We start from the raw sequence: 14,299 nt of genomic DNA on the forward strand, positions 1-14,299 counted from the left end.
TGCCACTGGCCAGTCCTGTATCTGAGCTGCAGGTAGTTTTCGGGGGTCCCTTGGAAGGCTCTGATAGCTGCCCTGAGCCACTGTTCTCTCCAGGCTGCAGCAGAGGGAATCTGCCAGCCCAGTTCAGGGAAGATGCTACCTTCGCTCATGGCTCAGAAACTCAGGCCAGAACCAAGCCCCACCAGGTCCTGAGTGGAGAACCCTGAGTCGACCAGAAATTGCTCCCTCCACTGGTTTCCTGACCTCCTTTAGCCATCCTACTCATTGCCAAACCCTCTATTTCTAGATCTGTTCAGAGGAGCAACTTTCACAGAATGAAAAGCAGAAAGAGGATGAGAGGTGGTGGCCTGCAGTCTCCCTTAGCCTTCCCTAGCTCTCTGTCCCCACAGTCTCTTCTTCACACAGTAGCCACGGAGACTTTTAACATGCAAATCAGGCCATGCTTCTCCGGCCTGTGCCCTCCAACATGCCCTGGGCTTGTGGTTCAGAACAAAAGCCTCTCCTCCCCACTCTGTGACTGACACTGGCAGCCTCCTTCTTCCGAACACTAGGCAAGCTCCAGCCCCAGGGTCAATGCATTGGCTGGGCCCTCCTCCTTCTGGGACACTCTTCCTCCGAGGGTGTCCATGCTCTGCTCGCTTGGACAAGGATGACTTTACTCTGTCTTTTACCAGAAAAGGACCTGAACTTCTGGAATATTGGTAATGTAAAAAAGAGTTTCTGGCTTGGTGCAGTGGCATGCAGCTGTAATGCCAGGTACTTAGGAGGTTGAGGCAGAAGGATCGCTCAAGGCCAGGAGTTCAAGGCTGTAGTGTGCTATAATTCTGCCTGTGAATAGCCTGTGAGCTCCAGTATGGACAACATCTCTTCAAAAAAATAGACTTGAACTTGAGAAGTTGGGTCTGTTTGACCTGATGAAAACTCCTCAGAATACTTAGGGGTAATTAAATAAAGGGTTAGTGAACTGATCTTCTGCCCCATAAGTGACCCACTGAGGTGAGGAAGAGAATATGGAAATTATAGGAACAAAGTCACATATCAGAAAGGTGCCCATTCATACATTCATTCAGTAAACAGGCACTGAGCACCAACTGGTCAGTGAGTTAGGAGGCAGGGAGGGGACATTACACTGAACCAGAGGGGAATTCTTTGCTAATGAGCTTATGGTCTGATTGAGGAGGCAAATATTAAATAAGTGGCCATACTAATAATCATGAAATTATAACTGATTTTATGTAGTGAAGTTGAGGTAGGCAGTTCTAGATTTGTCTGTTTGGGAGGTCAGGGAAGGCTTTTGGAGGAAAGGGACTTTGGAGTTGGAGAGGTGTTAGAGGAGTAGGAGATTTCTGGCTTATGTTCCATGATGGATAGTGGTAAAATTCAGTGAAACAGAAAACACCAGAAGACAGGAAGGCTATGTGTGGGAGGGTGGGGCAAGTAGAGTTCTGTTTGGGACTTTAGTTTGAGGCACATTTGAGACCCATATGTGTATAAGAGCCAATCACCAAATCTGTAATTGAGTATCATCAGATATATCAAAGAGGACACACAGACACGACGCGCAAACAAGAGCAGCGGTCTGGCTCCAGGTACAGCTCACTTGTACCTGTCACGGCAGGTGACTTGTGCAGGTCACTTGCCGTGCTGTGTGTGGTGACAGAAGCCTTGGGTGCACACGGGTTCCTCTGAGGAGAGACACAGACAGAGTGTCAGAGGGGACTGGGGAGCCTCAAGAAGCTCTCACGTCCCAAGTTTAAGTAAAGAAGGATAAACTTGCCAAGAAAGCAGAGGTCTCCAGATCATCAGGAGGGAAGGCAGGAGACTGTGGCTTGAGTGAGGCTGAGAGGGAATTCTTTGTACTATTGTTACATTTTTGTCAGTCTGAAATTATTTCAAAACAAACAGTAAAAAGCTTACCTTATTGGGGCACTTTTTTTAATGGAGGAGGGGCACACCTCTCCATTTTAGGTAAGCGTCCCCATTGATAGGAAATTTCTAACAGGGGTCATTTCCTCCCTTATCCTCTTCAAAAGGCTGTTTCAGTCCTTGAAGCTTATACACTTTTCTTCATACACCTACACGTTATCTCTGCGCCCAAACCATGACCATCCTAGGATGTAAATTGTTAGAAACGAGGAGATTATTTAACTTTTTAAACCTTTATGTTTAAAGAAATGCTATTGGATTAAATGTATCCTACATTTTAATGGATCTCCACTTATTTATTAAACAAACCAACACATACAGTTATTATAATTGAGGATACTGGACACTCCACCACCAATTTATACCATAAGGTAAGTATGACAGTAGCAGACAACACCCAAGTCTCAGTGGCTTAAAAGATAAAGGTTTACTTCTTGCTCCGATGTATATCTAGGGTGGGCTGTCAGATGGCTCAGCTCACACTTGTCTTGCTACGATTCCATCTTGACACTTAGTATCATGAATACTGTGGCAGGGAAGGCAGGGCTGTGAGTCAAATGTGGTAACTGAATCCTTTGGCCTGGGAGCCACACAGGTCTTTTCTGCTCCCTCTTAATTAGCTACAGGTAGGCCTTGTTATGCCTGACTTCAAGGAGTGTGGAAGTATTTTTCCTGTGTATGTGAAATAGTAGAAATCCAAAACAACAGTAACTTGTACCAGGCAATTTAAAGGTCTACCACAAGCAACGAAAGTCAATAAAATCATAACAGTGTGGCAGAAACAACTAATTGCTGTCAGTGTCCATTCTTCTCTATTTTCTTCCTAACAGAGTCTTGGTACATCAACACTTGATGAAAAGTATCCAACTTTACAGATACCTTCATAGCTATGGGTAGATATATGACCCAATTCTGGCTGGCTGGGTAGAAACAGAAGGAGTTAGGTAAGGCTTAAAGTAAAAATATATTTCTGATGGTCTGATAAGGCTGGCTTATGCCTTTGGCCCTTTGTCCTTCCCCTGCCATCCATCTTCTTTCTTCCATCTTAGAATGGGGACACAGTTTATGTGAGCGCATCAGCCATCATGTAACCATCACACAGATGTGGTTAAACTTACTTTGTTTGCTTTACTTAAAAAAGGAATGAATTATAGTAATCTTTTCATTATGCTTGCCTCGCAGGGAGACCTCACAGAAGCTGTTCTAGGTATAGGAGCTCCACAGCAATCCTGCAACCTTTCTGATGTAGGGTCTTAGGGGACTCTAGCCAGTGTCTTCATTTAGGCAACTTTATCTGGATCATCACACTTGTCCTCTGCAATTCAGGACTTAGCTCCAAACCTCTTTGGTAACCTGTTCCAACTTTTGGAAAAAGTACTCAATTAATATTTTGCCATATCCCCGTTAAGCCACTGACACAGGCCTGAAAACTGCTTTTTAAATGGTCAGATGAGGCTAGTGTGTACTTTTGGATCAAAAGTGAAGAGAAACCTAGAAAGGTTATAGTTGCAGGTACTTTGGCTGCTCTTTAGATGTCTGAGATCTGGGAGTAGGTGGGTGATAGGGATGTTGGTTGGAAAACATTTCCTCCGGGGATATGGACATTTCAGGATTTCTATACCCCATGTCTCTACTACACTGCATTATTCTTTGAATGTTTTCTGAATACTTTATTTCTTTGCCAATATTTTCTTCAAATCCACAGTCTCAGTGCTGGGTGGCCCAGCTCAGATCTTTTCCAGATCTCACCAGTTATCTGCTATAGGTGTTCATAACTTTGTCTATATTCTTGTCTGCCTTGTATCTTAGGCCTGCTTTCTCACTTGTCTGCCAGCTCTTAGAAGGAAGGCATTTTTCTTATTCTTCCCGGAGGCCCCCAGGTGATTTGGCAGAGTATGAACCAAAGAGCTTCATGTATACTTGAACAGAATTAAGGGACAGCTGTAATTTTTCCCGACCATGTGGCTGATGCTTTTTCTGTTCCCTCCATAAGTGGGGATTGGTTTGAAATCTGTAAAGGGGTCTGTGGCCCTTATAAAATTAAAAGTGAAGAGAATTTTGGCTAACAGAAGAAATGGAAAGGGACCAATTTCTAGTTTTCTGTGCTAGAGGTTAGGGCACTGCTGCTTCTCTGTGAATTGCTCTGACTAGCTAAAATAAAACTTCCCTTAGTTTGGGGCAGATAAGAGTAATTTGGGGTAGATAAGAGTTTCTGGGAAGTTGACATTGCTGAACGGCTTGGCAGCAATGCTGCTACAAAATTATCCAGGATTTTTTTGTTTCTTTCTCACTTATTTAAAAAAAACCAAGAATCACCTGATTTAAAAATAACAGCTCAATGCTTGAGCCCAAGAGTTTGAGGTTGCTTTGAGCTATGACGCCTTGGCATTCCATGCAGGGTGACAGAGTGAAACTCTATTTCAAATAAACAGACAAACAAAAAAAAAATGTAGATCAAAATCTTATGGCAATACTGAAACTCTGAGAGTCAGCCCACATGTCACTTGAGGAACGATAGTCCAGCATTCGGTAGATGTAAGGATTCACCATCTCTGTGTTCTTTTGTCATTAGTTGATTACGTGATGGGAGTATTAGGAAGAACAAAGTTGTATGCTGTGGTAAGCCCTCACAAAGGACTCAAAGAGCAATTTTTTCATGCCAGGTTAGCGACCGTTAGTGTCCTCTCATGAGAGAATTTACTTTAAAAAAAAAAAGGAAACTTGATGAGGCTCATTTCTGGCAAACTTAAAGAGGCTGCTGTGAATTCCTGAAAGGCACAATCTTAACTGTTTGTCTCCATAAGCCTGTCTCCCCCCCCCGCCCCCCCCAACTCCTGCTCTCTCCTCACTCCAGCCCTCGGCAAGGAGTGTAAGAAACTTACCAGAAAACAAGAAGCGCCAACCCTCTTCTTAGTGCCTGTTAGAAAATTAAGGGGGCCATGCCCGCTTCTTCTGTTTGGGCGCCAAGCCCTCACTTCCGGGAGTAACTCTGACACTTGTCTTCCGTGTGGTGTCCGGGTCTGTCCAGTCCGTAGGAAACCGGTGGCGCGGTGGAAGTGGGGTTCCGTGCGAGTCCGGAGCCTCCCTCCGGCCCTGGAGGACTGACTGACTTGCAGAGCCCCTGGGTGGGGTGGGGTGAGGGATGAGCTCTGCAGAGGTGAAGGAGAGGGCGGTGAAGACCAGGCGGGAGCTCCACACCGGGTTAGGGTAGGGGAGGTGAAGGGAGAAGGTCCCCGTGTCCCCGGGTCGGCAGGCTCCCGAGGGGCCTAGTGCCGCTCAGTGCCCTTCCTTTCCTGCTGGGCCCTCGGATATTTTTACGCGCTTTAAAACAATCCTACAACACTACCATTTTATCTCGCAACCCTTGAACTCTTTCTGTAACAACGTCCCAGCCTTCTTAGAAAACTCCCCAGTAACCGAGGCCAGCAGGGAAGTTTCCCCAGTCCCGGGAGAGCAGCAGGGCTACTCCAGTCTACTGGAGGGCGAGGGGTCGGGGTGGGTTGGGGGCAGGTGGGGGAAGGCCAAGCACAACCTGCAGTTACCAGGCAATGCAGCGTGAAGTACAGCTTAGTTTTTGCATGGGGGAACATAGAGAAGGAAACTCAAGAACAAAATATTACTACCTCTGCCGGGGAGGACATTGCCCTTCTGCTTTTAGGGCACACTCGGACCCCCACTGCACCATCATCGTTGCCATCTTCCTGCCCACCCATCTGCTCGCAGGCTGATTTACTTTTCTCACACTATCCACCCTATCATGTCCCTTAACACAAAGCTGTGCTGTGATTCCCTTCTTTACTCTGGAAATACTCCTTTATGGAATAAAAAGAGGGAAAGATGGGCCATGGACAGGATATGGGGTAGAAAGTACCAGAGAATTCAGGTATCTGTGAAGTGAGGCCAGGGGTGGGGGATGGGGGGCTCTCTTCAAAGTGAGGACACTGACTGGGCAGGATCTGCATCCAAACTCTGAGAGCCAGGAGCAGGGGTGATGTTGCTTTCCATTCCATTCTGAAAGGGCAGGGGTGAACACTGGCATAGCAGGGGTTCTCTGGCTTTTTTCAGTTGTATGCAGTTGGTGTCTGAAAGATACTTATGTTTCACCTACTGGTGAGGAAGGAGGGCTGGCCTGGGAATCAGAAGACCCTTGTTCTAGATCCAGCTCAAACTACTTGGGCGACCTTGAATGGGCCACTTAATATTTAGGAGCCCATTTTGCCTACGATGGGAAAGCATCCTATCTCTGAGTTGTGCCTAGTGTGGAAACTGGAGTCCTGCCAGTCCATTACCACTAGTTGCTTATTAGCCATGAACACTCCTCCCTAACTTCTGACATAATGCTTGGTACATTCAGAGGAAGAAATAATGATCTGATGTGAGGGACACTGATAGTGGCAGAGGACAGGGTAGGGCCTGGTAGAATCCTGAAGGGGAGTATGGTCTGTGGGGCCCAGGCCCTGGAGATTGGGCCCTGAAATTCTCCCAGATAGAGGATACAGAGATGCTAAAGGCAGCTCTCATGGCATTGATTTTACATGTGTTTGCACTTGAACCGTGAGTGAGTAGCGAGACTGAACTCGATGGCGTGTACCTGTCTTCAAGGACTTACCCTTCCAGCAGTGGAGCTAAAAGAGGCCCTTATGTCAAATTTGTATTTCCAACAGTGGATGGCCTGTAAGCTGATGAATGGCACTGATTTTCACTTACCTTTGGAAATGGTTTATCTTGAGGAGGGGCTTTCCTCTCCTTTGCAAAAGGATTTAAGAAGCAGAGAGGGACACGGGGTCCACACCAGTCCATGGTCACCTCAAGTCCCCTGGCTGCTGATGTCAGGGTGACAAGAGTGGAGTGCTCCTGAAGCTCTTGCAGCTTAGCCAGAGGCAGGCCCTGGCTCTTAGGCTTGTGAAATGCAGCACCAGAGGCAGGGCTGTTATTCTAGTCTTTTTCTGAGCATTCTCTATGAGGACTTTCCCCCCTCTAATTTAGAGGAAAAAACCCTTCTAAAATAGATCAAACACTGGATGACCTATATAAAGGCTATAAAATGATGGATATTTTTCCCACGCATTAACCTAGGCTACTTCTCATGTATCATGTAGACAGGAACTTTATTTTATATTTCTTTTTATTTTTAATCTCTAATAGTATCTAGTATAATATTCTGCACGACAATTCTGAGAATGGATTTACTTTTACCTTTTTCTTTTTTTTTTTTTTACGAAACAGAGTCTTACTTTATCACCCTTGGTAGAGTGCTGTGGCATCACAGCTCACAGCAATCTCCAAGTCCTGGGCTTAGGTAATTCTCTTGCCTCAGCCTCCCGAGTAGCTGGGACTATAGGCATCTGCCACAATGCCTAGCTATTTTTTTGTTATAGTTTAGTTGGGCCTGGCGCCCTACTCACTGAGCCACAGGCGCCGCCCTTTTACCTTATTTTTTGTGAAAATTATTGGCCCATGAAGATATCTGCTTAGGTTTTAAAAAAGGCACTAAATCTTTTCTTTTTGAATACTATTTGGCTATAAATATCTACATATGTATGCATAAAAATAAGAATTATGAAGTCTAATCTAAAATGAATGTCCAGGAACTTACCACATAACTTGAGAAGTTATCTTTGTATTTTTCCCAGACTCCATTTTTTCCTTCCATGACATCCTGGGTTTTGTGTGGATTATGTCCATAATTGTTCATATAGTCTATATTTCCAGTTGTTTCATTTGGATTATACAGATACTGGCTTTGTTTAGAGATGTGTAGTACAGTGGTTACAAATAAAGGTTTTGGAATAAAATAGATTGGGTTGAAATCTCAGATGAAGTATTTACGAGTTATGCGATTTTGAATGCATTACTTCTTCTCTCGGAACATTGGTTTCTTCATCTCCAAATAGTAGCAATCCTGCCCTCCTCATCTCCCTAGGGTGGCTCTCAAGATTTAGTGGACTAAGACTGTATATTTCTTCCTGTCCATGATTGACCCTCAACCACAGTTATCTCTCCTCCCTTCTCTGCTCCAGATGTCAGTGGGAATGCCTGTCAAGCGCACTTACCCTTCACAACTGGCATCTACTCCGGCCATCAGGCCTTAACACAGCAGCCAATGCTGGAATGAGCAAGACTTCCCGACTTCATTTATAGCCCTTAATGTGTCCACATGGGAAAGACAAATGAGTCGGGCAGTGGACAGTGGGTGCCATTACCAGGTCATTAATTAGCTAGTTGCTTGGCCTTGGCAGGAAATCATTCATCATTTTCAGATGAGTAGAGAACTGCTGAACCTTCTAACTGTTCTCCATCATTCTGCGCCAGCACAGCAGATGCAATTGTTCTCGTCAAAGCTTTCCTCCCACGGTGCCTTATCGAGATAAGTGCCCTTGGACGCCAATTGCCATGTTATCTGCTGAATTCAAGAGCCCTGAACTCGGAAGGGGGCAGGGGCCAAAGGTTTCCAGGGCTGGAGAGCCAGGCAGGAAACCCTAAAAGATAAATGAAGACTTCTGGAACAAGATGAGAAGATGAATAAACTGTTTGCTTTGAGGATGCACATCATGTTCCAGAAAAATCCACTTCAGCTGCCAAAGTAACCCTTTTGGAATTTACAAAGAACCTCCCGCGTACAGGCTTGGTGCTCAGGTCTTGCATGCAGTGTTTCATAGCCATTCAAGCCATCCAGGGATGGTGAAACACTGAGTTCATTGCACAGAGGAGGAACTTGAGGCCCAGAAAGAAAAAGTTATTGACCAAATTAAAATATGTAGTTCAGAGACTGATTTTGATTCCAAACCAACATCAGTCTGATCCTAAAGCTCAGGCCTGCCTTAATACCCAATCTGTGTCCCTCAGCAGGGTGACAGGTCGCTGTGGACAGGACAGCCACTGGCTGATAGTCTCTTGGTACTGAATAGGTGATGTGTCTTTTTGCTGGTCTCTAATCATTAGAAACTCATTCTATCTGGTTACAGAGATTTCAGGTGGGCTAAAGTTTATGGACAATGAACAACAATAGGTTAGAAGCGAGAGGGACGTTCATGTTATCCCACATGCTGAGAAGTCAGATCTCAGCCAGCTCATCATGGCAGAAATCTTTCGGGAAAATGGTATGGCTAAGACTTGTAAAAGGGGACAAAAAGGTGTCTACATTGAATCTCCAATCTAAGTCATAAGGACAGGACATTAAGATGTCAGGAAAATGAGCAGAAGACAATCCCACAACCAAGCAGATGATTGGGTTTCTGTCCTTACAAGGGCAGCACTTGCAAACGGCAGCTTGCAGTGGGGGTGATGAGGCAGGCTTAGTGATTTAGGCTACAGTTGAGTTATTTCCCCACAAGAGATGTAGGGTTGGAGGGAGGGGCTGTTGGTTTTGACAATCCATTGTGCTTAGGCTGAGGGGCACATGAACAATATTTAAGAAATATTTTTAAATAGTCTTAAGTTTACAATTAAAATTACTGTCACAAAACTGTGTGATTCATATTTTCTGATAGAATTAAGAATAATTTATTTGTATCAGTAGAGAGTAGATGTAAGCATTCGGCTATAGTTTTTTCCTATTTCATGTAACCCCCACTCTCCTCACTTTAATTCTCCTTTCCCCTTCCTGTATTATTTAAAAGAAAATCCAGATGTTATATTATTTAATTCCTAAATGCTTAACTATATACAAGGTCTGTACTTTCTGTCTGAAAGTATCCAACATAGAATTAATAATGGCTGGATACTTTCTGGGCAGCCCTCATATATCTAAGAGAAAGGGGCTATTTTAATAAACATAACCGTTTTTCCATTTTCATAGTTGGAATATAAAAAATATTTCCTAAATATCACCTAATATCCAGTCCATGCTTAAATTTTCCTGATTCTTTTCAGCTGATTAAAAAAGGAAATAAGTATACAACTTATATTTGGTGTCTATCTGTCTATCTAGCTCAACAATTCTCCCTCCTTATTTTTTCTTCTTGTTTATTTTTTGAAGACACGCTGAGTCATTTGTCCTGCAGAATTTTCCACATTGTAGATTTGCCTACATTCTGTGGTGCTTTTTCTGTGTTAAGTTGATAATTAGATCTAGAGGCTTGATCAGATTTGGCTTTTTTGCAAAAGTGTTTCCCACTTGTGGCTGTATTCTTCCCATTGCATCTCACAGGGAATACTGGGAGGCTGGTGTCTTTCCTTATGGGATGTGGAATTATTCAGGGGTTCAGATGAGTCAACCTCATCCGTTCAGTAAGAAACTTCTCATTAACCTTCCACCTAATAGATCTGGCAGCTTTTCATGGTCATTTCCGATTCATTTTATTAGGGTTGCAAAGTGACCGTATTCTAACATGGTAACTCTTTTATTAGCTGTAATTATTCTGTATAAAAATGTTTGGTCATTAACAGATTGAGTCCCCTGAAAATAGTTTGTGTAAGAAATTCCAGATAGATTCTCTATTCTTTCCACTTAATTTATTGGTTTTTAGAATAATGATTTGATGTTCTGGCAATATCCAATGTTACCAATGCAGTCTTTTCTGCTATCATTATGTACCTATGAGTTTTAATTTCATTCATGTAATTTGACTCATTGGAATAATTGTTCTCTTTGAGAACATTGTCCCCTTCTTGGCACTCAGTTCTTTATACATTTCCCTTAGTCTTGGTTAGCTTCTTTGTTTCCTGGCATATAAAGTATTCTAGAATCATCTTATACAATTTCTGATGAGACCTGGAATTAGAATTTTTTACCTTCCCAAAGGATTCCTAGGAAAAGGGTTCAGAATCTAAAGTTTGGATGCTCGGGGTGACCATTCACCACTTCTAGGATTTTTCTTAGAAATTAAGGAAATAACGTATTTTCATGGAGCTTGAAACATTGTGTGTTCATACTTGTATTTCTAATTCAAATTTATTGTTATAGGTATTTCATGTCTTTGATTTTATGTTAATTGTCTTTAGTCTTAAACACTGAGAGTTCTTGATTATTAATAACACGGTAGCCTGTGTGGATGTGTATGTGCATGTGTGTATAGTTTGAAAATAACAATACTAACATAACTTATTATTACTAAAAAATAAGTCTACTGAGTACTATTTAAAATTTTCGTGTATTTTTTTTTTGGGTCCTTAAGATATATTCCTGAAGAGATAAATGGTTTCATTTCTGAAATGAAATTTCCGAACCGTTTTAAATTTATTTAAAATAATTCTTCTCTATGTTAAACAAGTTGACATAGAGTTAGGTTCAAGTTTTTCTTTCTTGATTTTCAAGGAATTCTTTTTTCATTTTGGTTAAATTTTCTTTTTCTGCTTATTAACTATGTAGTATGTCTACCAGATTACAAAGTCAAAACTCTAAAGCAAGTGCCTTAGGAAAATGTCTAGCTGCTGTTTTTGTCTCGTCTATCATTTTCTCCTTTTTTCAACCATTTAAAAAATTAGGTTTTGTTAAGTAAAATTAAATAGGCACACACATATGTCTATAGCCTCTGTCTGGACAAAGGGTATCACAGTGCACTCGCATTTCAGCACCTTGCCTTTTGTTTTTTAATGTAAACATATAAAGAACTTTCTTTCCGCCCTTTAACAGCAGCGCAGTCCTAGATTGTGTGGCCGTATAACGTTTATTCACCTTGCCCCCCTTGGAGAGCAATGGAGTTATTTCAATCTTTTTCTATTACAAATAGTGTAATAACTTTGTGCATGTGTTATTTTGTATTTTGTATTTTTCTTTGGAACAAGTTGAATGGGCTTAACTTGTTAATAATACTCCAGGGGTTAGGTAAGTAGAATTATTCACTCAGTGTACAGATATTTAATGGTGTTTATTATTTGTCAAAGACTGCTAGTTTAGACAGAGTGACAAACAAGACAGGAGGGTCCCTGCTCTCATGGAGCTTACAACATAGTAGGGAAAGCACGTGACTAGCCACGGAAAAAGTGTATAATTAAAAATGTGATAAATCATGTGGGGAAAATGAAAGGTGCAATCTAAACTGGACCTAGATGATGGCAAGTGGCCAGGGAAAGCCACCCGGGGGAAATAACCATTAGGTGGGCACTTGAAGGGGAAGGAGGGCAGAGCACAGGCAAAGATGAGGAAGAAAAATGTGTCAAGCTGAGTGAGCAGGATAGGAAGAGTGGTAAGGCAGGAGAAAGGATTGCATTTAAGTGGGGAAAGGACAGTGAGTCTGCTCCTGGGCAAGGGTATGATGAGAGGTGTGTACAAGGTGCAGGTGGAGTTTGCACTCTATCTGAAATTAAAGAGGCCATTGATGAGTTTATGTAGTGGTGTGATCCAATTTATTCTTTAAAATGTGCCTACTTCTGTGTCCAGGATTAGGGAAGGACAGGAGCAGAGGCACAAAGGCCATGAGGGGGTGAATGTAGGAAATTGATGACCAAAGCTCTGCCTCAGGTGGTGGTGGGGGTGTGAAGAGGATGGAATGGGCCCTTTTAGAGGAAGAATAGATCAGAATGATTGGATGGGAGGATTGGACTGGATGAGAGAGAAGGAGATACCAAATTAACTCCTTGGTATTGAGCAGAAGGAACTGGCTTACTGAGATGGATGCCCTTGCAAAAGGATCACATTGGAGTGGAAGAGACTGTCAGTTTGGAACATCTCAATCTGAGATGTCTATGAGCATTCCAAATGGAGCCGCAGTGAGGATATCCACGTACACCTATTGGGAGCTCTGAAGGTGTGGTCTGGAGGTGGTGCATAGGCACAAGAGGGGCGGAGCCTGCCCTAGGTGCCAAGTGACAAAAGGGGTTCCAGGCCTTAACCCAAGGAATTCCAAGGGCCTAAGGAGGATGAGAACGCTGGCTGGCTAGATGGCATTATTTTTAGTAATAGTGGCAATGAAAATTACTTTTCTTCAATAATTCAGATTAACAAGTTTCAGAACAAAAAGATTCCTTAGGAATGTAGTCTGGTTTCCCATTTAACTGAGAAGAAAAGAAGCTGGAGACTTGTGAAGTTTTTGTCTATTGCCTTCAAGCCAACAACCTGCCCTGTATGGATAGCCAGCCTCACCAAGAGAGGAAAGAATCAGCTTAGTTGTGCCCATGATGTGTGAATGATTTCATCAAGATACAGTTGACATTTACTTTTTTCACTGGCAAAATTAGTACCACTCATTACAACTAATTCTCTGTGGTGAGTCTAACTCAAGGTAGAAAGATTAGCTTGCAAACACAGGAAAAAAAAAAGGAAAGAAAAGTTAAAACCACAGAGAGAGTCTCTTAGAAGTCCTTCACTAAGTGAAGGACACTTCCCAGATTTTCTAGAAGGACTGTGGCTCCCTGGAAAGTCATGACCTTTTCCTTTGGCACAGCTGCCTGGGAGTATTTCCCAGGGCCTCACCAGTCTGGGGATGGACAGTAACGACTGTAGGTGACGGTTGTAGCTGCATGTGGCTGTCTAAATGCTGTTCACTGTAACTTCTTTTTCCTCCCTCTAGGCTTATAGTAGAATTGCCCTTCTCAATCCCCTGTGGTGGGCTAGAGCCATATGATTCCTTTGGGTGAATGAATTGGTGTGCAAAGGATGCTTTGGCTCCAGGCCAGAACTTTTATTAATAATTGCTGGTCTGATATTTTTTCCAATGGTCTTGCCTGTTGGCACAGTGAACAAAATCTTTGATATAGGGGTTGCCCCATGAGGCTGGATTCGGTGAGCTGTAGAACTCCTTTCATAACCTGAAACAGACACGTAGCATGAGCAAAACACAAATCTTGGTTATTTTAAGCCACTAATATTTGGAGGTTATTTTTCACTACAACATAATTTAGTCTATGCTGACTGAGACCCTGGATGTCCCGTGGTCTGCTTTTTGGGTGCTAAATGGACTGTCTGTGTATTTAGTTCTCTAAGGACAAGTGGACACTTCTGTTTTCCCAGATTCTAGACTTTTATCCTCATCAGGCACCAAGAAGAGAGGATGGGGGTACACCACGGTGGTCTTTTCTGTCAGTCTCATGGAGACCTGAAGGAAGTGGTTTGAGGGGGAAAACCTCAAGCTGTACCAAAACACACAAACAAGCAAACAACAAAAACTCCAGCCATCAAGAAGGGAAGGGAGGGGCACGATTTGGGACCACACTCTCAAAGCGACTGGGAAGTGTTCATGGAATTCATCTAACTGCTTCTCGTGACTTCATGCTTCTTTCCCCAAAGGAGCTAAACAAAACCAAAAGGCAAGAGCAAAACCAGAACCCACTTCACATTAAGATCAAGAACAGGTCCAGCAAATTCAAAGGAAGCAACTCCTCTTAAATTTGAGACAAGAAGCCTTCAGGGCTTTCTGGTCATACTGAGGGGTACCCAGAACCCCCAGGAGCGTGAGCAGCTCGAGTTCAAACAGCCCCTCCATCTTGGGCTTCT

At 43.1% G+C, this 14,299-nt stretch overlaps 1 protein-coding gene across 1 annotated transcript in view; it reads right to left on the reverse strand.

The window, feature by feature from the left end:
- LOC100945924 (L-lactate dehydrogenase B chain-like) overlaps positions 1 to 6,726 on the reverse strand; it is a 14,147-nt gene extending 7,421 nt beyond the window's left edge. Inside the window, 2 exon segments of the mRNA XM_023517167.1 lie at positions 159 to 188; positions 6,634 to 6,726. Of these exon segments, the coding sequence (XP_023372935.1) occupies positions 159 to 188; positions 6,634 to 6,726 (123 nt within the window).
- Between the last annotated feature and the right edge of the window lie 7,573 nt (positions 6,727 to 14,299).

This window comes from Otolemur garnettii, unplaced genomic scaffold (genome assembly GCF_000181295.1).
Source record: "Otolemur garnettii isolate 467f Iridium unplaced genomic scaffold, OtoGar3 scaffold00105, whole genome shotgun sequence".
Taxonomy (NCBI): Eukaryota; Metazoa; Chordata; class Mammalia; order Primates; family Galagidae; genus Otolemur; species Otolemur garnettii.